The sequence below is a fragment of the Ovis aries genome, chromosome 7 (assembly GCF_016772045.2).
Source record: "Ovis aries strain OAR_USU_Benz2616 breed Rambouillet chromosome 7, ARS-UI_Ramb_v3.0, whole genome shotgun sequence".
NCBI lineage: Eukaryota > Metazoa > Chordata > Mammalia > Artiodactyla > Bovidae > Ovis > Ovis aries.
Window position 1 is genome coordinate 75145641 of NC_056060.1, and position 26742 is coordinate 75172382.

Here is a 26742-nt window from a genome sequence, read left to right on the forward strand (position 1 = left end):
GCCTAAAACTTCACTTTATCCTTCCAAACGCCCACGGATACAACAAATCAGGGGTTTGTTTTGTTCTTATTTATTTTTTAATGCCTGGATTTTTCCATCAGTAAAGCTGGCAATTAGGCTTTACTAATTTGGGGATTTTAGAGTGAAAATTCAATAACAGTGCAGTTGTTTACTAGAGAGTGTGTTCACAGGTATGTGTCCCTTGGGAACCGTCTCCAAGACCAAGAAGAAACCAGGCTGGGGAGCAGCTGGTCTTGAGAATCTGATTTGCTGGGAGGATGGAGCAACTCTCCAGGCAGCACCTGGCTTTTCTGTGTTTTGTAGCCTATTTGTGGCTGTTCTTGGCAACAGGGAAGCCCACGTATCTCCACGGGCTGCTCCCCACAAACAAGCCTCCATTACCTAAGTGGGGAGGGAAAGTTTTGCCACTAGAAGAGGCAGCAGGAAACACAGAGAGAAGTATGTTCCCGCTGAGGCTGGGTGGAATTCCTGGGAAAAACCAATAAACGTCCCCCTGAAGCCGCTGAGTCAGAACTTGGCCCTGACAGTGGGCTGAACTTTAACATGAACTTGCCAGATTCACCTGCGTGCCTGGCACTCCCCAAGTACTCTCAGGCTTCCAGAAGCCTCTTACTGACTGCCCTTCTGGGACCCTCTCCAGGAAGACCACGCACATCCTGAGATGAGAGGTAGGGGTTCTGTCTTCCTTAGGTACACGCCATCTCTTTCCTTCAGGACACTTTGAGTCACCCGGGCTCTCACCTTACATGATTGAATAAAACTGATGAAGCTCTGCTAAGGTAGCTCTTTGTTTCCAACTTTCCCTCAAACTGGCCCACTTTTCGGAAGCTTGTAATTTTGGACATGCACTAACACAGCTTTCTACAAGGACAGTTGTTCTGGAAACTGCACTGGCTTAGTAGGCAGAAAGCCTTGGTCAGCGGCTCCCAACTCTGGCTGCAATTGAGAATTGCAGTTAGAGCTTTTTCTAACTAGAAATGCCAAGCTTTCCCCTCCAGAGATCTCCGTTCAGGTTGGTCCTTTTCAGCTTGACTCTGCTGCTGTACCTTGGGGCACCTAGGCACCTGTTCCCTTTTCCGTTGAACCTGGATAATCACCTTCCTTATCTCACAGAGAAGTGATTGTTCCAGTGGAGGAGATAAAGGTTTATGAGTTCTCTGTAAATTGGAAAATACAGATTTAAAATTTTAGGCTACCATTGCCCTGCCTTGTTTTACTCCGTCCTTCTTGTTTAAGCTTTATCTTCATTCTCTGCCTCTTCCATCAATTCCAGCCCCCAGGCCCCTAGACTCCAGACTGTCTCGTTCTCTGGGGGTATCCAAGCATAGTGAAGTGAAGTGAAAGTCGCTCAGTCGTGCCTGACTCTTTGTGACCCCATGGACTATAGAGTCCGTGGAATTCTCCAGGCCAGAATACTGGAGTGGGAGCCTTTCCCTTCTCCAGGGGATTTTCCCAACCCAGGGATTGGACCCAGGTCTCCCACATTGCAGGTGGATTCTTTACCAGCTGAGCCATAAGGGAAGCCCAAGAATACTGGGGTGGGTAGCCTATTGCTTCTCCCAGGGGATCTTCCCGACCTAGGAACTGAACCAGGGTCTCCTGCATTGCAAGCAGATTCTTCACCAACTGAGCTATCAGGGAAGCCCATCCAAGCATAGAGCTAAGATGAACTTCTGAAAGATTACTTAATACTGCCTCATGCCTTTAGGAAGACCTGTTCCATTCCAAGAGATGAGAACCTTCTTGGCTCTTAGATATTCAGCATTCCCCCCACTCCCAGCCCACCTATGACAACTCAATCTTATTTCTGCAGTGTGTGTCCACAGCAGAGCAATGGCTGCTGTGCTTGGGCTCCCTGCAGGAGGCATTAGGAGAGGCACCAAGTGGATGACTTTTGCTGCCTGCAGTGTCCTTCTACTGCTGTTGCTTTAGGGTTCTGGAGCCTCTTCTACCGGAGCTGCCCCTTCCCCTGAACCACCAGGGTCCCATGGAGACCCACTCCCAGGGATTCACACAGGCAGTCACAACTGTGATTGGAAATATTCTTTATTTTGTAAACATCTGTGTTTAAAATAGATGAACCCTGCTCACAATTCCTCTACTGGACCCGAGACACAGCACACAAAATTTCACCCATCACAGGGAGAAGGTGGGGCTCACAAGCAGGTGCCAGGGGTGGCGCTGAGTCTCAAGACAGCAAATGCAGATGTGGTCAGGAGTCCACAGGCAGGTGCGCCTGCTCAACAGTCTAAGGCCAGGGCCCAGGCCGCCTCCTGGATCAGAGTTCGGGGATGAGAGGCCGACTCTGGTACCTGGTGAGCCTAGCTGCACCCTAAAATCCCAGCGTCCCTCCTGCCCCATACCTCTCCCCAGCAGTGGCCCCGTGGATGCAGCTTCTCAGGCCAGAGAGTCTCAACCCCAAGGTTTCCCTTCCAGAACCCCTAGGGCACAGTAATAATACAGTCCCTTTCCTGAGGGGGTAGGAGAGGAAGGCAATGGTGCTTGGCCAGACCTTCAGGGAAGTGGCGACACTGATCCGCAGACTGGAGCCAATGGCCAGCATAAACTCCCCCTCCCTCAGGTCCCTGATGGAGGGCACACCAAGGGCTGGCACTGTCAACCCCCTACCCCAGAGGTGGTGCTGCCTATGTCTAGATGTTTGAGGAGTCAAGTCCTCAAGGGAGCATTCTCAGCTGTGGTCGCAACTTCATCCTAGAGAGTCAGCTCTTTACATTTCTCATCAGCCGACAATTACTCTGGCTTTCTTTTTCCTCCCATATAACCTGTTCCACATCCCTACATCCTGAGCTGCCCTCTCCTGATGTGGTATCTTAAGAGTCAGGAGGGAAGGTTTGGCGATTTCATCCCTCACTATTTTTTCCAGAGGAGTCAGTGGGGCTCTTAATCCTTCACACACGTGTGTCCTGGACTTCTTATTAACAACTGGTGAATGTGCAAGGCCTAGTTCTTTGTTTTTGCTCCAGCACCAGCCATGCCTCACAGCTTACGACTGATCCTCCTCCCGAGGCTTCTCGCATCTTGGGAAGGTGGGGAAGAACCCTCCTAAGGCTGCTAACTGACATGCTTTCCCTCTCAAAGGGCCTCCTGCAAACTACTCTGGACTGTATGGAGTTAAAGAAACTTCTTCCTGAAACAAAGGGCCCCGGAGGAGGGAATCGGCTTCCCCCTACCTGTCGCCACAGGGAAGTTGGCAAACCCACACCCTCTGACTCAGGAGCTCGAGGAACAAGATGAGCACTTGGTCCTGAAGGCTGAAGGGACAGCACCATGCATTCCCACCCAGGGCTCGCCTGCCTCCTGCCCACGCGCTCCCACCCTTCTCCCACAGACTCTGGGTCTTGGGAGAACCTTAAGAGCCGAAGGCTGGGCTCAATGAAAGATCACCAGCCTGGTTCTGTCCCCTGTCACCTGCCAGGGGGTGTTGGGGAAATGCCCTTCTTACATAAGAAATGGAAGATGGGGACCCGGAATTTCTGCTGCTGCCCAATTCCCCTCTGGTTTGCAAACTGCTGTCCCAGCTCTTAGCTTGCAGGAGCTGGCCCTTCTCTTCCAAACACTCCCCTTCCTGCAGTGTGTGGCTGACTCCGGGGTAGGGTAGGGGGGCTCTCCTCACCCCTGCAGTGCCCACAGGCCTTGATCCACATCTTGAAATTCAGGAGCCCAGGGGGTACGGGAGGTAGAGAATGGAGGTGACTTTTTATCCCTGCCACCCCTCATCATTTTTTTTCTCTGAAGCACCTGTCTCCAAGCTCAGGTCCCCCAAGAGGCAGGTGGGCAGGCAGCCAAGCACAGGGTAAACTGGGGTGGGAGGGAGGAGAGCCCCAGATGTGGGGACCACCAGTTAGGGCTTTCCTTCCTCCCCTGCATTCCTCTCTGCCTGGGCACCCGGGAGGCAGGCTGGGTGGCACAAGAAGGGGTGGGTGGTGGCCGGGGGAGATGAGGGGCTGCAGGTGGGGCTTCTCCTGGGAGCAGAGAAGGGGGAGTGCAGCCCTGGGCCTGAGTGAGGAGGAAGGGGAAGGCGCTGCCCCAGCAGTGACACATGGGCGTGGGGAGGTGAGGGCTTCCATACGAGTACAGCCGAGCAGAAGGGACAGACAGAGAAGTGGGAAGAAGCGAGAAACAGCGGAGAGGAGACCAGACGCACTGAGAGACAAGGAGCCTACAGTGGCCTTGATTCCAGACTCGGGCATCGCCTGGGAGCTCCGGGCAGTGAAGACGTGCTCGTCACACATCGGGGGGCTCACAGCAGGCCTGTGGCTGGGGACACAGGCTGGTGGGGCCCCCCCGGGTGGAGGGCTGGGGGCGAGGCTGCTCCCCGGGGCCAGGCAGGGGAGGAGGAGCAGCGGCCAACATGCCGCAGGGTCACCCGAAGGAGAGGGGCAGCGGGGCGAGGCCCAGGCTCCCTTGTGCCCACAGGCCTCCTGCGGGGAGGCGGGGGTTGTGCGGGGGTGCTCCACGCAGGATGCTCAGCACCAGCAGGTTTTTGAAGAGTTTTCCGGGCCCTCAGGTTTGCCTTCATCCTCCTCCAGCTCTGCCAAGGCCAATTCGTGGTTAGCACGTGTCCGCAGACCTTCCAGCTCCTTCCTGTGGGCTTGCAGCACCAGCTCCGTCAGGCGCGTGAAGGACTGGGAAAGCAAGGAGCACAGTTGGCTGGGCATCTCCCTCTCTTCCCCAGTGCCCCTGTGGCTGACCCCTGCCCCGCCCCCTGCCCAAGCAGGGCTCATCTGCTCTTGGCCCCTCAGCTGCTTACCACTCCATTGGACTCAGCCCAGGAATGCTCACCTCTTTAATGTTGAGGTTGGTGCAGGCACTTGTTTCGTAAAAGTCCATGCCATACTCTCTAGCCAGCTGCAAGAGAAGAACATTCCTGAAAGGGAGTCAGCAAGGGAAGGGAGGTGCCCCGCAGCGCCTGGCACATCCTCCTGCCAATGCACTCAGGGCCCTTGCTATGTCGTGACCATTTCTCAGGAGATAAGTAGATCACTTCTCGGATGAGACTGGGAGCTCCAAAGACACAGGCCAGCAGAGTTCAGGAGAAGGTGCTCCACCCATGCATCCCCACCCCACCCAGCTACACACAGGCACACGTACACACCCAGCATGCACACATCATGTATCAGGAGACAGAGAGGCCCAAAATGTTGTGGCGAATCAATGAAAAACACGGGCTTGGCGGTCAAACAGACCCAGACTTGAAAACCAGTGCTGTCACTTAAGAGCTGGATGACAATTACTGATTCCCTTTAAGCCTCCCAGCTTCGTCATCTGCTCAAAGGGGATGAGTGTGTCTATCAGCCAAGGTTGTGGAAGGATTAAATGCATCTATCTCTAAGCACTTGCTTAGCACAGGGCCACACATACAGTACTCAACAAATACAATATTCTAGTAGGAGCTAGCTTCTACTTTCAAACTTTTCAATAACCATGTATTCTTTTTTATTAAATCCTAAACAACAATTTATATGCAGAGTACATCATGAGAAACACTGGGCTGGAAGAAACACAAGCTGGAGAAATATCAATAACCTCAGATATGCAGATGATACCACCCTTATGGCAGAAAGTGAAGAGAAGCTAAAAAGCCTCTGGATGAAAGTGAAAGAGGAGAGTGAAAAAGTTGGCCTAAAGCTTAACATTCAGAAAACGAAGATCATGGCATCTGGTCCCATCACTTCATGGGAAATAGATGAGGAAACAGTGGAAACAGGGTCAGACTTTATTTTGGGGGGCTCCAAAATCACTGCAGATGGTGACTGCAGCCATGAAATTAAAAGATGCTTACTCCTTGGAAGAAAAGTTATGACCAACCTAGATAGTATATTCAAAAGCAGAGACATTACTTTGCCGACTAAGGTCTGTCTAGTCAAGGCTATGGTTTTTCCTGTAGTCATGTATGGATGTGAGAGTTGGACTGTGAAGAAGGCTGAGTGCCGAAGAATTGATGCTTTTGAACTGTGGTGTTAGAGAAGACTCTTGAGAGTCCCTTGGACTGCAAGGAGATCCAACCAGTCCATTCTGAAGGAGATCAACCCTGGGATTTCTTTGGAAGGAATGATGCTAAAGCTGAAACTCCAGTACTTTGGCCACCTCATGCGAAGAGTTGACTCATTGGAAAAGACTCTGATGCTGGGAAGGATTGGGGGCAGGAGGAGAAGGGGACAACAGAGGATGAGATGGTTGGATGGCATCACTGACTCAATGGACGTGAGTCTGAGTGAACTCAGGGAGTTGGTGATGGACAGGGAGGCCTGGCGTGCTGCGATTCATGGGGCCGCAAAGAGTCAGACACGACTGAGCAACTGAGAAACAATTTTATTTCAAGGGCTAATGGGTGCTATTGACTGAAGAGGGACAGAAAAACTCTTGAGACCCCTTACAGTAAGTGGGTGACTCTGGCCTCAGTGGCATCCATCGATCCTCCTGTTCTCTGGGAGCAGGGTCCCCCTGTTTACGCAGACATTCCCTCAGCACCATCTGCCTGACCTCTCTGCTGCTGTGGCTTCTCTGACTGTGGGCCTGTCATTCCTGCATTTTCCTTCCAACCTCTGTCCAGGTGTCAGAAGGACAGGGAGTGGGGGTGGTGGTGAGATGAGATGATGGTGGGACAAAGCTGCTCCTGGAGCTGCTAGAGAAGCAGCAACCTAAAGCCCTTCTTCCTCATTAACAGGATGGGCTCTCAGGCAGAGGTAATCCCACTCTGGGGGCCTTGGAGCTGAGATAGGGCTTTGTTTCAGGATAGACCCCAAGTCACTGTCCTCAAGGATGGCAACTCACCAGTGCCTTAGGCTGCTGTGGGAGGTGGGAGGGAGGGGTCCCTGACAGTGACAGAATCCTGGGCCGTCCTTCCTAGGACTGTCCCTGGAGGCCCGTGGAAAACCCAGGGATGGATTCGGCCAGCTCACTCCCACTTACCTGCTGCCCTTGTTCTCTTCCCACCTGCCGTTTCTGCTCTTCATCGGCCTTGTTCCCTATAAGTATCTTCTGGACACCTTCTGGTGCGTACTAGGGCCAGAGGAAGGCAGAACCGCCAGTGAGTGCAGCCTTCCCCATCCCACCCCATCTCCCCACCATAGAGCCTCCACAGGCGTGCATGCCAGCACCAAGGTTCAGAGCCCCAGGGACAGAGTGGGCCAATGGGGTGCAGGCTCCAGGCTCCCCCAAGTACCACGGCTGACCGCAGGGGTCCTAGAGGGATGTCGTGGAGACTGTCGAGGATAGAAGACACTGGTGTTCCCTTGGGTTGGACAGCTGGAAAGGATCCCGGACTTAAGTCCAACTTCTCACCCTACAGATGAGGAACTGGGGACTCAGAGCTCCAGGGGCATGCTCAAGGCTCCAGAGCTGTGGTGGCAGAGCCAAGACCAGAACCCCAATCTCCCAATTCCACCTGGTCCTGAGATTTCGGGTAGGAAGCTATGCACAGAGGAGGCTCTGTACTAGCTTATTTCTGGGGAAGACACAGCCATGGAGGCCTGGCAGGGTACAGAGCATGAGGGCATGGCTGCTGGGGACTCACACCCGTGTCTTACCCACGGGGGCCGCAGCCAGGGCTGCAGAGGAAGGGGAGAGTTCCTGGTAGTGTCTGCTCACCAACTCTGACCACCTTAGCCCTTCCCGTGTGGGCCTCGCCATGCTCTCCCCTCCCAGTACCCTTCCCCACCCTTGCCACCCGCCCCCCCAACCACAGTGAGGCCGCGTGACCTACCTCGTCCACATCACTGACCCACTTCATGATGTGCTGGTAAGAGCGCTCGCTGCTAATGTCATAGACTAAAAATATTCCCTGAGAGAGAGGAGAGAGAGATGGGGGAGGCAGACACACACGGAGACAGTGCAGTCAAGGGGCCAGAAGCTGGTGGGGGGGGCACGTTACATGCTGAGTCCCCGCGGGGAGGGGGCACCTCACATGCTGGGTCCCCCTTCCCTGCTCAGCATAATGAAGATTCATAAGCACCCAGAAAAATCGCCTTCTCTCTCAGTGCCCCCAAGCCACTGCTTCCTAGATCACAGAGCTCTCTCAGGCAGGAAGGCACATGGGTCTTTGGCGGGGAGAGGAGGGTGGAAGTTGAGGGTAAGGACCTGCCTGTAGTTGAGTGCCCACAGAGGAGCTGATGAGTGAATAAATGATCAATAAGTGACGGAAAGACTGCCCTGAGCCCATCCTGCCCCACTCCCCAGGAGGCAATCCGAGGGCCCACTTGGGGATCAGTGGCACAAACATCTCAAATGCCCAGAGCCAGGCGGAGGGTGGCAGCACTCCACCTCTAAACGCTGAGAACAGTGTCTCACCTGGGCCCGTCTATAGTACTGCTTTGTGATGGTCTGATACCTCTCCTGCCCTGCCGTGTCCCTGCAACAGAAAGGCAGCCGGTCAGAAAGGCAGGGACCGTGGGAGCTAGTGGGGAGGGGAGGAACAGGAGCTGGGAGACCCTGTGCCTTCGCAGGAGAAACTGGAGAGCTACGAGTGAAAAATCAGTGGCGCTTTGGTCCCCAGGTAGATCCAAACGTGTCTGACTCTACACGAGAGAGGACTGGTCATAGGTGCTGACGGGGCTTGCGGGGCCTTGTCAACTATACCTGCACCGGCAGCCACAACCATACGCGGGCCTTGGAGGACTGTCTCTAGGATCGGGCCACTGCGGCCAGACTGGTGGGATGGCTCCACCTCCAGTCCCTCCGGGACCTCTGAAGGCAACGCCCATACCGCTCTGAAATTGGAAGGGGGCTCCCAACGCTGGAAAGGCAGTGCTTCCAAGAGCACCAGGCTAGAGTCACAGCGGCCCCCTGTGGCTACTTGTGGGAACTGCACTGTGCTGTGGCGAGGAACTCTCACACCAGGATGGGGAGTAAGCCCTCCCTCTTTCTAATCCTACCGCAGTGCAGTGCAGTGGGGGGCTTGGCCTCAACGGAGAAGCTTTATTCGAAGACAAACCCACAGTACTTAGTTTGCCAATTCCTTCTAATTCTTGCTTTTTGTGACTTGCAGTCAATCCCATAAAGTTTCTTAAGAAAGAGATGAGATGGACTTCCCGGGTGGTTCAGTGGTTAAGATTCTGTGCTTTCACTGCCAAGCGCCTGAGTTCAATCCCTGGTCGAGGAACTAAGATGAGAGATTAAGGCTCATGGGAGCAGGAGATGGGCTCTGAGACTTCTGCATCTTTCCATCAAAGAGGTGGCCAGTTTCTCCAGATGAACCTTTGGGGTTGTGCGCATGGCAGCTCAGGTGCAGCCCCTGGGCCTCTCCTCCCACCTAACTCACCAAATCTGTATCCGTACTTTGATGCCATCTACCTCTATGGTCTTCATCTTAAAGTCGACACCTGGGGAAAGGAAGCAAGCAAGGAAGTTAGCAAGGGTACCTGCTGAGACCTGAAGTAAGGCCCAGGGTACTCATACCTGAAGGTTCTCCTTTGGGTTTAATTTGGCAGAAAGATGGCATGAGGGAAAGGCCTTCTTGAACCAAAAACAGAGCCTGGGCAGTGTCCAGGGCTTTGAATGGGGCTTCCCTTCCTATCTGAGCTTAGAGTTGCCAGGAGTAAAGGGGCTGGGACACACAGCAAGTCAGAATCCACTCCATCGCTGTCTTACGTCTCCCCAAAGCGTGTCTAACTCTAATCCCATGAGAGGTCTTCCTGTCTCTACTTCTGCACAGAACCACCTGTATTCATCCTTCCTGGAACTTTGCTCCCTAGGAACAATAGTCTACCTCCTTTGCCTGGGTTGCTTCTCTCTCTGCCTTATGAGCAACTAGGAGGGGTTAACGGCACCGTTATGAATGTGGAAAAGGCAGAGATTGTGGCAAAAGAGGACTTTCGCCCCATGGTGTGTATCAGCCTCCGGCACCTAGCAAAGGCCTGCCAAGGAGATGGCCCAGTGCATGCGTTGTTGACTAGGCCTGGCCACAAGAGGCACTGCTGTTTACCAGAAGGAGCATGGGCTTGAACGTCAGGGCTGCACTTGAATCCTGACTGACCACATAATTCATAGCTAGGACCCTGGGCATCTTGCTTCTCTGAGCCTCCATTTCCTCATCAGTAAAATGGGGACATTACCAGTCATTTCAGAGGGTCACTGAGGAGACCAAATGACATCCTGTGCCTGGCACCTGGTGGCCATTCACTCGGTCACAGCTATCACTGTACCAAGTACAGCCCTGGTGCACACCGGTGCTCCTGGGTGACTGCCAGTGACCATGTGAAGGGGTCGTGGCACAGCACGTCATCGGGGAGGGAGGTATAGAGAGACAGGGTTCTCACCTGCCTAGGGGCATGAGGAGCTAAACTGCCACGAGACATAGGGAACGTAAGGGGTCTGGCAAACCAGCCCAGGGAGGAAATATATCCGGGGATTTTTGCGACAGAAGTCAGCGCCACCAGCAGCACGCAAGCATCAATCTGGTGACAGCAGAGATGGGGTGCCTCTCCCCAGCCCTAATTGTGCGAGGTGCTGTGCCAGTGACTCAAGGGCTATGTCTAGTAAGGTGGCTAAGCTGTGGTCTTTGTGCACTCCCTGGAGACAAGTTGGGAAGGGGCACCATTAACCAGTGTTCAGGTGGGGAACAGGCTGAAGGCAGACTTCTGGACAACAGTCCCTGGGCTGCACAGCACAGCCCCAAAGTGCTGAAATCCCCAGCGCCACCCCACCTCAGTATGAGTACTTCTCCACTTATCCATCCTGCCCCCAGCTTTCTACAAACACAGACAGATTAAATTCAGCATCAAGAGCAAGCATCATTTAATTAAAAGGGAGGAGAAGACTCAGACCAGACAACCTGAACTAAATCAAGTTGGTCGGACATGAATCATTTTTCACCTGCCCAAGCTGATTCATATCTATTGAGCTGTACTTTTCCAAATGTGCGACATCTGGCAGCCATTCTTCCAAGGGTGCCCAGAAAGTAGAAAAGCAGAGAGAGAAGGAAGGAGAGGGCACCCCTGGCCTTGGTGGCGGAGGGGGGCGGTGCAGAAGCATGCTCACCCGCTCCCTAAACAAACATCTGTCAAGAATTTGCTTCTCCGCAACACGTGGTATGGAAAGGAATCAAGAAACCTTTCCTGTTACAGTGCCTTCTTCCTAGGAGAACAAGTAATGCTGTTGATTTTATAAAAAACCTGGCTCATCGTCATACCAGCTCAGTCCAAGGATGCCTTTCGCAAGTGGTCACATAGTTGGGGCTGGTGAGAGGGAGGGTCTATTTCCTTTATTCCAGAAACTTCCACGGGAACTGTTTGCCCTGTGCAGTGCTAGGCAGACAGAGTGCCCAAGCAGACAGATGGCCCCTGCCCGTACAGAGTTTATTGGCCAGGAGACAAAGGCCCAGGGAGGTGAGATGAGGCGTCCAGGTCGGCATAGCAAGTAGCCAGGGCCTGTCAGAGGGCAGGGCTCTTGCACTATCTCTCGGGGGCGGGAGGGGGTGGGGGAAATGAGAGGAGAGCTGTGTGTTACCCAGGCGGAGGGGTCTTACCTACGCTTTTCTGTTTCTCTCTGGAAAAAAATGGAAAAGCACTTGGCGAGGGGAGGAGCCCCCAGAGCCGGGAAGCTTCCCCCTAAGACTGAAGGCAGGTCTGAGGAGAAGCAGGGCTGACAAGACAGGGAGCTGCCCTGGGCTTGGCCGCCAGGGAGCAAATCTGCGGAATTCTGGGGGCTCACTGCACCCCCCCACACCCCACCATCTTGCAACCAAGGCCCTCCTGACCACCCATCAAACCTGTAACACACCTCTGAGAAGTGGAAAAAAAAAATCAGCTCTTCCCCTGCACGAGGGAAGAAAGTCTAAGCCTTCTGAGGGGTTTCCTCTCCCACCCACTCACCTCCTTTTTAAACGGAAAGAGTAACAGCCAAGAGATCTTGCACTGGAAGCTGCTCCTCTACTCGGTTCCCCCACTCCCTGTGCCTTCCACCATGTCTATCTACAGTCAGCCCTGGGCCCTGGGCCCGTCCGTGGCCCCTTTCTTGTCCCCGTGTGGCTGCTGGCTTTTTCCACCGCTGAGCTCTGCTGGGCAGAGTCAAAATGCTGGCCTTGTTCAGTCACCCAGGAAATCATGCCTTGCCACCCCAGCCAGCCCTCGCTGCTGCTCAGAAGCTGTTTATTTGAGGCGGCTCACCCACCACATTCCTCACGGCCACTGTCCTTCACGCCGAAGGGCTCAGCCCCGGCCCACCCTCTCCCCTCCCCTAGCACTGAAAGCATCCCAGAGAACACCTTGGCCACTGTCTTACGGGCAAAGTGACCGCTGCACGATGCAGCTTTCTTCTGAGGCCCACCTCACTTTCTCAGGCTGTCCTGCCATCTCCACCTTCCCTGGGGGGACAGTCCTCTATCCTTTTCGAGTCTCACCTCTCAGCTGTCCTCAGCCCCTCTGGCTGCACATCCCAAGTTTCTCCTGTGTTGCATCTGCAGCCTCTCCTGGGAGAAGACAGATTCTTCATCTGCCTCCACCCCCGGAGTGTTCTCACTCTGGCTCCTCTAAGGCAGCGCTTCTCAGGCTTTAAAGTTCATGCAGATCACGTGGGGACCGTGCTGAAATGCAGATTCTGATTCAGTTGGGGCGTGAGATGCGCCTGAGATGCTTCACAAGCCTCGGGGTGAGGAAGATATTACTGGCCCACGGATCACACTCTCGACAGCAGGCGTCTCAGGACAGAGGTTCTCCAAGTGTGGTCCCCAAGCCCTCAGCCTCAGCCAGAGCTTGTTAGAAATGCCAGCTCCTCAGATCTCTAGCATCCAAAACTCTGGGTGGCGGTGGATAGGAATCTGTGGTTTAACAAGCTCCCCAGGTGATTCTAGTACATGCTGAATGAAGACTGAGGATTCCATCTGAAATAAGCTTTGCCTGTGAAGCATTTCCTTTGCCGCAAGGGAGGCAGCATAGGAATTCTCTGATTCTCAAGATCAGCTACTCTGCAGTTCAGCTTTAGAATCGCCCAAAGTGATTTTTTTTTTTAAACAAAATGACACTAGTGGGTAGCTTAAGATGTTATGGAAAAATCTGAATGAACTTTGTGGCCAACCCAATACTTTGGCTTTCCTAGACCTGATGAGTCAGAATTTGAAAGCAAGGGGCTGGAGTCTGTATTTTTAACAGGACTATGAGTGATTTTACTTTTTAAATTATGTATTTATTGGCTGTGTCGGGTCTTAGTTACAGCGTGTGGGCTCTTTCATCGGGGCATGCAGGCTTCTCTCTACCTGAGGCACGCCAACTTAGTTGTTCTGTGGCGTGTGAGATCTGTTTCCCGAGCAGGGATCAAACCCGTGTCCCCTGCATTGGAAGGCAGATTCTTAAACATGGGCCACCAGGGAAGGCCCATGGGTGATTTTTAGATAGAGGAAAGTCTGAGGGTTCTAATTCAGTGGAAAAGCTATCCTTGGCACTGGAGTCAGAAAGACCTGGGTCTGAGTCCTAATTCTGGCTGTGTGACTTTGAGGAACTTTCAACTTCTCGGAGCCTCAGTTTTCTTGTCTGTAGCAGAGACATCACCTTGCCAACAAAGGTCCATATAGTCAAAGCTATGGTTGTTCCAGTAGTCATGTACGGATGTGAGAGTTGGACTGTAAAGAAGGCTGAGTGCTGAAGAATTGATGCTTTTGAACTGTGGTGCTGGAGAAGACTCTTGAGAGTCCCTTGGACAGCAAGGAGATCAAACCAGTCACTCCTAAAGAAAACCAACACTGAATATTCACTGGAAGGACTGATGCTGAAGCTGAAACTCCAATACTTTTTGGCCACCTGATGCAAAGAGCCTACTCACTGGAAAGATCGAAGGCAGGAGGAGAAGGGGACGACAGAGGATGAGATGGTTGGATGGCATCACCGACTCAATGGACCTGAGTTTGAGCAAACTCCAGGAGATAGAGAAGGACAGAGAAGCCTGGCGCACTGCAGTCCATGGGGTTGCAAAGAGTCAGACACAACTGAGCGACTGAACAACACCAACAAGAATGAGAATATCACTGGACTCCTAAGGGTCGGTGTAGGATATAAATTAGATAATATATGTACACCTCCTAGTAGATAGAAGATAGTTCCCTTTGCGAAATAAAGGTTCCTGGGGAGGAGCCAGAAAAACAAACCCAGAACACCCTTGTCAGGAGAGACAGCACAGTCTAGTCTCTCGCTACGCCTCTACCTTTGCTTGTCTGGCAGCATCAACATCACTGGGGAGCCTGTTAGAAATGCCAGTCTTCTGGACCCCCCAGACCTACTATTCCTAAGGCACACTAATGCTTGAGAACCAGTTTCTAACCTATTTCCAGGCAGAACCACACGCATGGCTCAAGATACTGCTAAGCAGTACCTCCTGGCTGGAGGACCCAGAGCCCTTGGTTCTCATACCAGTCCAACAAAGGAGGCAGGGTGGGGATTATCACCATGGGGCACAGAGAACCCAGATAACCTGCTCCCATTCCCACATCCTATGGCCAAGCCAGAACTGCGAATCAGTCTCTTAAGACCTGCCCGGGGCACCTCTCCTGCCCAGCGGCTTCCCAACCCTCCGAGACTGTGGAATCCCACTGCCTTTCTGTCTCATCCCCGCCTTCCCCACACCTGTTCTGTATCATGAGGCGTCTAGCAGTGAGGCAGTGGGCACACGTGGAGCACGCCCACCGTAACTATTTCCAAGGAACCTCTTGCTCCTCGAGAGTTCGTGATTCCATTTTAAGCCCATAGGCACCACCCTGGACAGCGCCACCTCAGAGTTTCCTCAAGCGGCTGACATCCCTTCCCGGGCACAGGGGACACTCAGGTGTGAAGAAACTAGCAGCTCCCTCCACACGGCGCAGGCAGAGCTTCTTGGAGACCGCGGGGTCCAGGGACAAGAAAGTCAAGATGTGGTTGTCTCCCACCCAAGGGTCCAAAGCATGACAAGCAGCTCACTGTCTCCTCTCGGGACCTCAGATCCATCAGTCGTGGTGTCTGCCACACCCAGCAATCCGTTCTGGGTGAAACTGCATAGCCTGAAGCCTCCGCTCGGGAAAGCAGAGCTGGCCGCAGCATGTTCTTTGTGGAGAAGCAGCTCCTGCCTGGGCCAGCATGGACGTCTAACTCCAAAGAGGGCCATCAATGGGCTTGCCGGTGACCCACAGCATGACCTGGCCAACAGGGGCAGGGGAGCTGGCTTAGCCTACCAAAGCAGCGCCTTCCAGGTGGTGCAAAGGGGACCGGCCAGCTGGCAGCGAGAGGAGCAGGAGGCAGACAGATGTGCGGCGTGGGTCCTAGCACAGCCACCCATCCGTGCCAGGCTCCAGGTCTCAGCTGGTGGGTGTGCTTATAGCATAGACCCCTTTCCTTACAGCACATCTCAGAATGCCAGAAGAGCCTCAGCCTGTGCTTGCCCACGGCTCCCCTAGGCTGGTGGTCTCAGCTACAGGCCCGGGAACAGAGGAGGTACCCTGCTCCTCACCTCCCCCCTTCTTCTCTTCCAGCCCCTACTAGATGCACAGTACCAATGAGGCAGGGGAGAAATTTTGTATTTGACAAAATTCTGTGTCTGTTTTCAAAATCTCCACCTCCATCCCTGCTCGCTGCCAGGCATAAGAGTAGCAATTTCATTAGCAGCACCCCCCTGCCCCAGAGAGGAGGAGGAGGGATGGGTGCCCATGGCTCAAGAGCAGGGCGTGTGTCCTGCTGTCTGAACATCTCGCATCAACGACAAGAAAACACCTCAGTGAAGCCACAGTGCCAGCTCCTGACGCACCTGTGATGGTGGTGCCCTCACCACCCTGGTGGCCTCTGGCTCCTCCCAGGTCCCTGGCTGTGGGGCTCTCTCCTTCAGCAGCAACCGGCGGTGCCTGCCAAGCCCCACCTGCGCCCTGGAGCGCAATCACAGCACTGCCGTCAGAGGACTGGAGGCTTGGAGCAGAGGGACCAGGCGGGGAACACGGCGCTGCCACTGGCCCCACTCCTAAGACAAGCTTAGGAGCTTACTGCCAGCCCAGTCTGGCGGCAGAGGGCCTGTGAAGACCAGGGAAATGAGGGGACAGATACATCCAGGGGACCAGCACTCCTCGTCTCTGTCTGCCTCCAGAGAAAGCCCTGGAAAGCACAGGAGTGTGCAGCTCAAGAAACAGACGGGCAAGGTCATTAACAACACAACTGTGGGGCCAGAGTTTGGTTCCAATCCTGCCTTTACCACTAATTACCTCTGTGGTCTTGGGAAAGCTACTCAACTCCTCTTTGCCTCAGTTTCCCCACCTGTAAAATGGGGATGACATTCCCTATTGTCAGAGGATTTCTGTGAGGATCATGAGATAAACCCACAACAGAGCCTGGCACATTGAGTTTTATTAAATGTTAGTTGAGGAAACTATCAGTGTCCTATGAAGGGGATGCGATTAGGGTCCTGGCTTGGGGGATGGAAAGAGCCCTAGAAAGCTGGAAGGGGCTTGTGTTAGGACAAGGAAGGAGAGAGGTGCAAAGAGGGGAGTCAGCCACACTAAGCCACAGCATTTCAACAAAAAGTGAAAATGCTGCCCGCAGTGGGAGCCAGATGGCCCCCGGAGTCCGGCTACAACCTGAAATCTGGCAAAGTTAACTGTAGCCTGTTGGCGGGCCAGAACCTCATGGGTTAACGTCAGGTGCCAGGTTGCCTGCCTGCCCGGTGCCACGGGCATCAGGTGGAAACAGGGTTTTTCTGTGCCAAATGCTATCATTGTGATCAACCACAGCCCAGAGGCCCAGCAGCCTGGGGACCTGAGCCTTCTCAGCAATGCGACGCCACCACAGGAACCACTTAATACGCCTGAAACCCAAGGCAGACACCCAATCCCTGGAGCCGTGGTGGCTCCAGTTACGAAGCTCAAGTCCCAGGAAGGCCCCCAGCCCCGTCCCCTACAGGAAACCAGTATGTGCTGGGTGCAAGATGCTCCTGGGGGACGCGGCGGGAGGTCACCCTGAGAAACCCCAACACTGTCTGGAGGAAAGGGCAGACCCTGTGGGGCTGTGGCTTTCTGACTTTGCCACCCAAACGAGGCACCAGAGTGATGCCCTTCCCTCAGCAAGAGAGCAAAGTGTAACACCACGTCCCTGCCAGCTGAGGGACAAGTAAGGGGAAGAACAAGGAGAGGGGAAAGACGAGGGACAGCTGAGAGACAAAGCTCGAGAGAAGATTCCAGACAGAGGCTCAGGCCACACAACAGGCCTCACACCGGTCAGGTGCAAGGCAGGGGAGAGTGTTCTCTGCTCCAAACCTGCCACTTGCTGCATCCTTCTTCCTCCCTTCCTTCTGTCTGGGGACTTCCAGCCTCCCTGTCCGTGGGGCTGCATGCCACTGACTTCCCCTTATCCAGATCTGGGATGACTGTCCCTCATGCTGGGGAAAAGGTGTCCACAGGCTCTCTGAGAAAGGGCATCAGGCAGCATTTGAACCATCACACTCTGGAGGGATGGGAAGAAGGGCCTCTGGCAGAGTCCTGATCCTCTAACTCCAAGGCCGTGATTCAACCTGAGGTCAAAGGCCCTGGTTCAGCTGTCCACCCACAAGGCAGACTGGTGATGTCAGAACAACATTCTCTCTCTCTTTTCTAAGACACAGTCAGATGCAGTGCACGTGATGATAGGGGCAACAACTCTGGAGGCAACTATTTTCACAACAGATCTTGAGATTCTCTGGAGATGCAGGAACCCAAGGGCTGTTATCACGCAGAAGGGTTTCCCAGTCAAACGTGAACTCCCATGATGCTGGGAGGAATGCATGCCCCAGTGCCTGAGCCCTGGGGGCTCCTACTCCAGAGTCCTGGAGGGTCACTTCAGCAGCCTGGCTAAGCTGCTGGGCGTCGTCTGACGCCAGCAGTGACCCTGAGCAACAGGCAATATTGACCTTGGTCTAAGACACTGACCTCTCATGCGTGTATTCACCAGGGAGGACCCCACTCACATAGGGATCACAGGAGCTGCCTTCTTGCTCCCTGCTACGTCTGAGCTTATCCTGTGGCATGTATCTGAGCAGAGAACTTACTGGAAACTGTTCACCGCTTACAGAACTCTCCCCACCTCACAATCTCAAACACATGAGTACAGAGTGAGTTTCTTATTGTCTGTGAGTCCCCGCAGACTCCCTCTAGGGAAGTTCTGTAGGAAATGTGTGCATTCATTCATTCATTCAAAACAAACTGTTATTGTTAGTTCATGTGCCAGGAACTAATAAGCCAGGGGACACAGCCTTGAATAACACAGAAATATCCTTGTCTTCAGTGGAGTTCTATTACAGTGGGGAAGACAGATAATAAATAGGGAAACCAGTCATTCCAGAGAGTAAGAAGTGTTGATGCAAAAGCAGAATCATGGAGTAGAGGGTGAGGACACCCAGGTATGGCCTGCTTTAGACTGGCTGGTCAGAGAAGACCTTTTAGAGGAGGTGATACCTGAGCTGAGGTCGGAATGACAGGAAGGCACCTGCCGGGAGAGGGTCTGAAGGGTCGGGGCCCCAGGCAGGGAAGGCGGCAAATATCCCTCAGGCTGGAACACATTTCACTGAAACTCACAGTTCCTCAGAAGGGGAAAAACACAGGAGCCACATCATTCTGTTCTGTGATAAAGAGGGAAAGCTCAGCAAGGGGGCTCCTGGGGACCCACCCTCATCACGCAGGAACTCATCTAGAGGCTCTAACTGAAGGACGCACTGAGAAACCCCTCAAATGCTGGCAAGGCCCTCTTGGAGACTCCTCACGCCCACTTTGTGATGAGATTTCTACCTCATGTGTGTAAGTGCCCCATTCCTGTGCAGAGTGGGTGTTCAGGAAACATCGGTCCCCTTGCCCTCCCGACTGTTGCATGCATAGACCCCCACTGGGCCTCCAGGCCATGTGCCATGCGCTCCAGCCAACCCCATCCTGACCCACTCTCACATGACCTGGGCTTGGCTCTGGCAGCTGACTGCCGAGTGGTCGGTGGGTACTGCTGAGGCAGCCAAGGTCTGCCAGGCTTCTGACCACCCACTCCTCCACCCTCTGCCAAGCCTTTTCCCAGGTGGGCCTGTCAATGTGGCCCAGAAGCAGAAGGCAAAGGGGGAAGAAACAAGGGCCTGGAGCCTCAGGAGCAAACATCTCAGAGGGGACAGGGCCTCTAGACATGTCTGCCCACACACCGAGCCCACAAAGCAAACTCCATCAAGGGTCTAGTTGACAAAACTATGACCAGCCACTGCCAGCTGGGCCAGCTGGACAGAAGAGTAGCAGCCCCAAGTTGTGAGGTGTTTTCCACACACCCTTCCTCCATCCCCATCCTTTTGGAAACCCTGCTCAATTCAGAGGCCTCACTCAAATGTCACTTCTTCTGTGAAGCCATCACCAACCAACGCAGGGGGAATATATCACTCCTCTGTGATTCCAAAGCATTCTGATATTGCTTTTGCATGATATTCTGGTTGTCTGTTTGGATGTCTGACTCCTCAATAGCACTGTGAGTCCCAGAGGGCAGCACAGCTTCTTTTTTACTCTATATTCTCACGGCCTGGCAGAAGGCAGATACTCAGTATACATGTGTGTGTGTGCTAGCTGTGACCCCATAGACTGTAGCCCTCCAGGCTCCTCTGTCCGTGGAATTCTTCAGGCAAGACTCCTGAAGTGGGTTGCCATTCCCTGCTCCAGGAGATCTTCCCAACCTGGGTCTCCTGCGTTGCAGGCAGATTCTTTACCATCTGAGCCACCAGGGATGTCCACTCAGTATATATTATTCAACAAAATTGAATAAATGAAAGAAAAAAAAAGAATGCATAGGTGAGGGAATAAATGAGTGAATGAATGAAGTCATTACGTTCTAGGAGAAAAGATGAGTAGAGAGAAAATTTTAATCAGAGAAGAGGGATCAGGGAATGACCCCTATTTTATAGCCAACTGTTGGCCCTCTCTATGGAACAGGGGGCTCCAGTCACCGAGTTCTCCATAAATATGTTCACAGAAAAGTAACATGAGGGCAATACTCAGATCTCAACTTCAGAGGTGCCCCCAGCCAGACTCCTCAATCATGGCCCCTGACAGTCCCCAGACTCAGCCAACAGCGGAGGCACAACTGGCCCTCCAGCCCGGAGCACTCAGAGCAGGTGAGGGAGGCACTGTCTCCCCCTTGGCTCACAGGAGACAGGGTCTGCTTCGTGCCTTTGGAGGGCCTTCTGGGGTGAGCAAGGACACACCCAGTGCAGTTTGGGGCAAGTGGAGGAGAGGCGATGGTTCATGTTGGGTTCACCTGCGTGTAAGACGTGAGTCATCACTTCTCCAGGGCCTCAGTTTTCCTAGTAATAAAATAGGGCCGATGATTCATTCTTCCCTCCTCAGTGGGAGGAATTGAGTGTCCAGGAAGCTCTGTGATCCGCTTGACAAAGCACATTGCCCAGGGCACAACAGCCAAGGAGAGGTCAGGGGCCTGTGCAGAAAACTGGCAATTTTACAGGGAAACAGGCACAAATATTAGATTACAGCAGAAGGCACGCTGAGAAGAGCTGGCAATCAGGGTGGAAGGGTAATGGCCAAATATTGATTTGGACGTTATGAAGCTCCTCACCCAGCTGTCTGGGAAGCAGGCTGGAGGAGAGGGGAGGAAGAAGGCGGCACCAGGGTGCTCGGAGCCGTGGGTGAATCTGCAGAGCTGTGCAGGTGGTACGGGAGCACAGAGCAGCCGAAAGCAGGCTTTTCGAGCCGTGCTCGGGGATCACGTCCTCGGGGGAGGGGGTGTGTGCAGCAGGGCCAGGGAGCCGAGCAACACGTGGCTGAGGTCGGAGCCTTAAGGCAGGGCCACCCTGTCCCCTCAGGTCACCTCTTGCCCCACTCCTCCACCTCTGGATGTCTTCACAAACTCACTCTTCCTTCTCAGCCCCTGGCTCTGCCAGGGCAAGGGGGAAACCAGCACCAAAACTGCACTAAAACCCAGAGCCTACTCATGTGCCCCCCAGTTCCTGTGTTGCTCACTGGTGTCTCCCCAGCTCCTCGCCTGGCTCCTGGCTTGGAGTGGCGGGTGCTCCACCGATAGTGCCTGAATGACCGAATGCATGAGTGATGGACAGGAGGGCCTCAGAGCACGTATTGTTCATCTCCAACGTTCTTGTGAACTAGGAATAACCACAATAACACAATGAGGACAGCTGCCATTTTTTCTGAGAGCTCTGCCAAGTGCTTTGTATCTGTTAGCCCCTGTAATCTTCACAATGAGCATTAAGGCAGATTCTGTTACTATCTTCAATATACAGATGTGGAAATTAACGACAGAGACGTTAACTGTCTGTAAGGCCATGGCGAACCTCAGGCATGTGCTCTTTTTGTTCAACTCAGCTTCTTACCTCCCCTTCTTCAGGGTCTGGGGGAGCTGGGGGACACAGAGACCCTCCTGACCCTCCCACAGTTCACAAAGCATGTATACACAGCGCCTTATGGTCTGGGGGCCCAGAGACCTCGGGACTGTGGTGCCCAAGCATCAGCCCCCGTGTTTGTTAGGCCACTTGACAGCAGGCTCAGATCTCTCCCCTCTGGTCCTTCCCCAGCCCACTTTCCCCTCTTCAGTTTGCCACAAGCCCTTGCCCTAGGCAGGGAGAGAACAGAACTTCCTGAGAAAGATGATATGGCATCAGCAAACCCAGCTGAGGAACCAGGCCCGAAGCCACAGCCATTCAACCAGTCAAACCGGAAAATCATAGGCCAAAGCCTCCTATGAGCTCAGAAGGTGGCCTTTAAGACAAAACAGTCTCAAGACCAGGTGACAGGTCTTCCAAGGAAGAAGAGAAGACCAAGGACTGGAGGGAGAACGCCAACTCATGGGCCATCCCGACAGCTTCCATGCCTGGCTGACATGTGGCCGCTGCGCAGAAAGGAAGTCAAAGGTCACTGCATGGAGATGTCCATTGGGACGGGACATTGTCTCCCTGCTGGGCAGGCAGTGCCAGCTACATGAGGCCTCTCGGAAGGGGCCAGGTCAATGGATTTGAACTACTCTCCACTTCTGGAGGGACACAAGAACAGGTGACTGTGAGGGGCTCCAGAACAGGTATTGGGGCCACAGGATGGGGAGGGGGGGAAGAGAGAGAAGGGACGAGCTGAGAGGGTCTGACATGCCCAGATACTACCACTGGTCTCCCTTAACTGGTCTCCCAGCCAACATCCTAAATGCCATTTTGTCCCTTCTTCCTGTCATCCCCCTGCTCAGAAACCCTTGACACCATCACGAAGGGGCTCAGCCAGCTCCTCAGCCAGGCCCGCGGTACCCTCTACCCTCCTTCCCTCACCAGTGGGATGTTTATGGAGAGCGTGCCTGGCCCTGTAGTAGGACGATGCAAACAACGAGGAATGAGGTTTGGTCTGAGCCTCAAGGCACCTGAACTACAGTTTGGCAGACAGAGAGATAAACAGAGGAATGTTCTCACTCCTTCCCTCTCTTCGGTTCCAGCCAGACTGCCCAGAGTTCCGTGAACACCCACTGAACTCCCACCTCTGTCATCTCCGCTCCTGCCCCTCCGTCTGCTCCTTCCCTTGCAGGAGGAACTGAGAGGCAGCCCACACTGCAAGGCCTCGCTCCAGCCTCCCCTCCTCCCTGAGCCTTCCTGCCGCTTCCCATCCACCGGGCTGCCTCTCCTTCTGTGGCCTCCTCCATCGAGCGCTTCGGGGAGCATCAGCGCTTGTGCACGGGCCCCTCACCATTCACGGGCTGCCTCAGGCAGGTCTTCCAGGGTTATTCAGCTGCTGGTACCGAGCGTGATACCTTCATTACTAGTAATGATAAGGATCGTCATCCCTCCCTTACACTTGAAGAATGCTTCACCACGTGCTCTCAGACAGACTCTCTCCCTGTGACCAAGGCTCTTTCTTGGCCTGTGTTGCTTTCCCAGCTGGATCACAGGCTTCTGTGGGCAGGCAAAGGTGGATTGCAATCTAACACACCTGGCACTGTACTTCATGGTGAACGCTTAATGAATTGGTTTAACAGGTGAAGAAATAGTAGGGAACATCATGGCACTGACTGCCCTCCTCTGCGTGGGCCCCCTTCCAGGTCAGCAGAGCTGCATGGGAAAGAAATGCCAGCGCAGGGCCACCTACCCACCTACGAAAGAGGAGTGGCGGTAGGCCTCCTCATCACCCCCTGCAGGTTCTTCTCTGGAATGTCACATGCTCTTACAGTAAGTGACCTCAACAGTGAATCACAAATCGACATGGTCCAAGAATCTGAACTCCGTCTTGGCAGTAACTGGAAAATTGCCCCATTTTCCCTATTCACAGAAGCAGCCCTGGGAAAGGTGCCGAGATCAATGTCCAAGATGGTAAGAGAATGTGTCTTAGACAAGGAGCAGCTCGGGAGAGGTGACTCCAGGTTTTATTCATCTGAGAATCTTCAGGTCGCAGTGCTGAGCCTAGTTACAGAACACAGTTTTTTGTGGGGGGTGGTGGGGAGGAATGGATAAACTAATGAATAGGGCTTGGTAGTACCCATCCTTGTGGCTCCTTGATTTGTCTCTTGGCTGCCCCTCCCATCTCCCTGAGGACCTTTCTGCATCACAAAAGGGAATGCTTTTCTTGACCATCCAACTTCTCCCCTAGGTTCTTAGTTACAGCTGAAAAATATGACCAAGACAACGCAAATCACAAACGTAACAGTAAGCTTTAAACAGGAAAGCATTCAGGAAACCCAGTGGGGCAGATTTTAAAAGGCTGGTGTGAAGAAAGGCAGGTTTCTTCCTCTTCCATAGAATCCAAACTCCTATACAGTCCTCTGCATCCTAGGGAAAGGCAGGCCCAGCTGTGAGTACAGAGAGAGTCCTCACCTGCTGCAACCTGTCCTCACATCCCATCTGGTTCCTCAGCCACTCCCAGGCATTTCCCCAACATCTCCTCTTCCCTGAGCCTGCCCCAGAGGCCTGTAGCCCTCCCTTGGCCTCCAGACCCTCCCCATTCCTAAGATGTCTCTCATTCAAACAGCAGCCCAGCCAAGCTCCTGGACATCCAAGGAGCTAGGCTAACAGCTCCCTTGAGGAAGATGAATGCGTCTGTCCCCTGACCCTGAGTCCCTTGAAGACAGTGAAGCAAAGAGAGAATGAGATCCTAGGAGCTCCATGATGATGACGACAGTAGTAGTGACCAGCCTTTTCCAGGTTCTGTGTCTGACTCAAAGTGCTTTTACAAACATCACCTCATCTAATCTTTACAACACCTGGACAGGCAGGAATGTGTTATCCTCCCCATTCTACAGGTGAGATGCTTACGTGATATTCAAGGACGCCCTGCCCCAAAGTGAGGTTCCCAGGTCTGTCTGACAACAAAGACTGCCTCTAAACCACGGGGCTCTGCTCCTCCTGGCTCTACCTGCCTCCTCTCCTCTCTTGGCAAGGAGTGGGTGTGGGAAGGGAGGGTGGAAGTCTCAAGTGGAAGCCGAGTGTGGGGCCCTTCCTGACGGGAGAAGGGCCTGGTCAGTGCTGAGGCCACTCGAGGGCGGCATCAGAGAACCTGCTAGACGTGGGTGAAACGCCCTCAACTCAGGCCTCTCAGAGGCGGAGGCCACTCAGGGCGAACGACGGCTCAGAGGGGCGGCCACCCATTCCCTCCCAGAATGAGTGATTCCATAACAGTCCTGTCCAGCAAATGCCACAGGCCTTGTCCCCTCTAAGCACCGGCTCGGGCACTGCCGGAGCAGAGATGTATTCTGAGTCCGGCCTGCCTTCTGAGCCCCTTGCCTCGCATGTAACCCTCCTGGCCCTCATCCCCCTCAGCCTCCTTCAAAACAAACGCCTCCGCTGACGTTTTTCTGGAGCTGGCTAGCCATGCCCCATTCCGCGCACTGGCTCGCCCTTACCTATGCCCTCCTCCAGGTGTGTCCCACCTTGTGGCTTACCTCCACAGCTGCGCCCTGTCAATTCAATCCCTTTGGCCCCTCCCTTCCTCCTCTCTTCTCCGCTTTGGCTCCACACTGGGTCACCCCTGAACTGAGGGGTACCCAGTGGCTCGGCTCCCTCTACTCTGAACCCCCTCACCCTGAGCACAAGCTTTCCTTCCCCTCCCCCTCTGCACCTGGGGGTGAGGGTGTCATATCGGTGGCTATGATTCTCCACTGCCCCAGCTTGGAGTACCCAGGCCTAGGCCACCCCGTTTTCTCGGCTTCTGCGGGGAGGCGCCCCAGCCTGAGGCCCGAGCGCCTACCCTAGTCACCGACAGCAGTAGGCGGCCTGTTATCTCCAGGAACCCAGGCTTAAATCCCCAGCCGGCGGTCCCGCACCCTGGGGTTCATCCCCGCGCCCTTGCCTCTGGAGCCTCCGCCTCTAGCCAGAGCGGCGGACCCTCGCTCCCGGGATGGAGAAGGGGCACGGCCGCCCGGACAGGTGGAGGCGGCGGCGCGGGGAGGGTGGGGCGCCCCCCGGCCATCGCCCCTTACCGATGGTGGAGATGTGCGAGGAGTGGAACTCGTTGTCGGTGAAGCGGCACAGCAGGCAGGTCTTGCCCACCCCAGAGTCCCCGATCAGGAGCAGCCGGAACAGCACATCGTACTGTTTCGCCATGGCTGGGCCGGAGAGGGCCGGGGGCTGCTGGCGGCGGGCTCAGCCCTGCTCCGCCTGGGCCATCGCGGCGCGCGCTCGCCCGGCCGAGAACGGCGCCGGCGGCGAGAAGGGAGCGGGGCTGGCACCGCCGCCTGGCCGCCGCTAGCTCGGTGCTGGGAAGCGTGTGCGGCGGGAGCGCGGTGGGAGGAGAGAGCCGGCCCCCGCCCGCCCCTTCCCCCGCGCCGCCGCCGCCGCCCGGGGAAGAGGCGGGGAGCGCGCGCCGGGGAGCCGACCCCTCGGCGGGGGCGAGGGCGAGGCCGGTGCGCGCGCCCCGTCCCCAGGGTGTGCTGCCCCGGCCGGGGCCCGACCCCCTCCCGCCCGCTTTGGGCGAGGATCCGAGACGCAGGGGTGAGGGGGTTGGGGAACGGTTTTGTTTTCCTGTAGATCTTCCGAGTGCACTGGGAGCCTGGGATGCTGGGATGAGCTATCCAGCCCACCTCCACCAAACTCCTCACTTGTTCCCCAATCCCATCCCGAACCTGGCCCTGATAGCTCCGCCCTAGCCGAGCGCCCGCCCTCCGCGGGAGCTTACCCGGCCCGGGCAGAGGGCCCGAGAGGGACTGTGGTTGGTCCTCACCTGGGCTCACCCCGGGTCGGAAGGCCTCGGTCTGGGTCTGGATTAAAGCGCGCGTTTTCGCTTAGAAGTCGCTGCCTCCAGAAACCCTGGAGAGTATTGCTAGAATTCTCCCTCTCTGCCATCTGGCTTCTCCATAACCTTGCATGACTGTGTCCTCCCTTCAACCTCCCCCTCCCCCACTAACCCCAGGGGAAATGTCTGCTGACCTTCACCAGGCTGAAAAGACAGCGGATCATAAAAACACTTCCAAATGCACAATCCTTCGGAAGTGTTGTGCAGGCAAGTCTGTTTTGAGTCTAAGCTGCTTAGGGTCGGTGCTCAGGATGCCAATATATTATTTCAACCCACTAAGTATTTCTGCTGGTGCACACCAATGACTCCAAAGAATGAATAGACCTCTGTTCAAGACCCAGTTTACTACCACTGAATGTGTTAGCACCAGAGAGAGGCAAATAAATGCTCTCTGGAGTCTCAGGAAAATGGCCTATTCCTGAGAATAAGTACAAAAGGAGAACACGTCTAGCCCATTAGATCTTTAAACAGTGATGAAAAATTGGGTGTGTTTGACTGTTTTCAGGCTGAGTATTGGATGTGAATATGTTTTTCAGTAGTAGGTCAAG

General features: G+C 54.4%; 1 protein-coding gene across 5 annotated transcripts; it reads right to left on the reverse strand.

Moving 5' to 3' along the window:
• Nucleotides 1–2049: 2049 nt before the first annotated feature.
• RAB15 (RAB15, member RAS oncogene family) lies at nt 2050–26277 on the reverse strand. Of its 5 annotated transcripts, none has more exons than XM_027971934.3 (7): nt 26123–26277; nt 9302–9362; nt 8332–8392; nt 7748–7825; nt 6955–7044; nt 4825–4890; nt 2050–4667 (listed from the first exon to the last, which is right to left on the reverse strand). In XM_027971934.3, exons 2-7 carry the CDS (start codon nt 9346–9348, stop codon nt 4509–4511), a joined length of 501 nt encoding a protein of 166 aa, XP_027827735.1. In that variant the 5' UTR covers nt 9349–9362; nt 26123–26277; the 3' UTR covers nt 2050–4508. The 5 variants fall into 5 exon arrangements, with proteins under 5 accessions (XP_027827735.1, XP_027827730.1, XP_027827734.1 ...); XM_027971929.3 differs by lacking the exon at nt 26123–26277 and adding an exon at nt 25383–25671; XM_027971933.3 differs by lacking the exon at nt 26123–26277 and adding an exon at nt 12380–12506.
• Between the last annotated feature and the right edge of the window lie 465 nt (nt 26278–26742).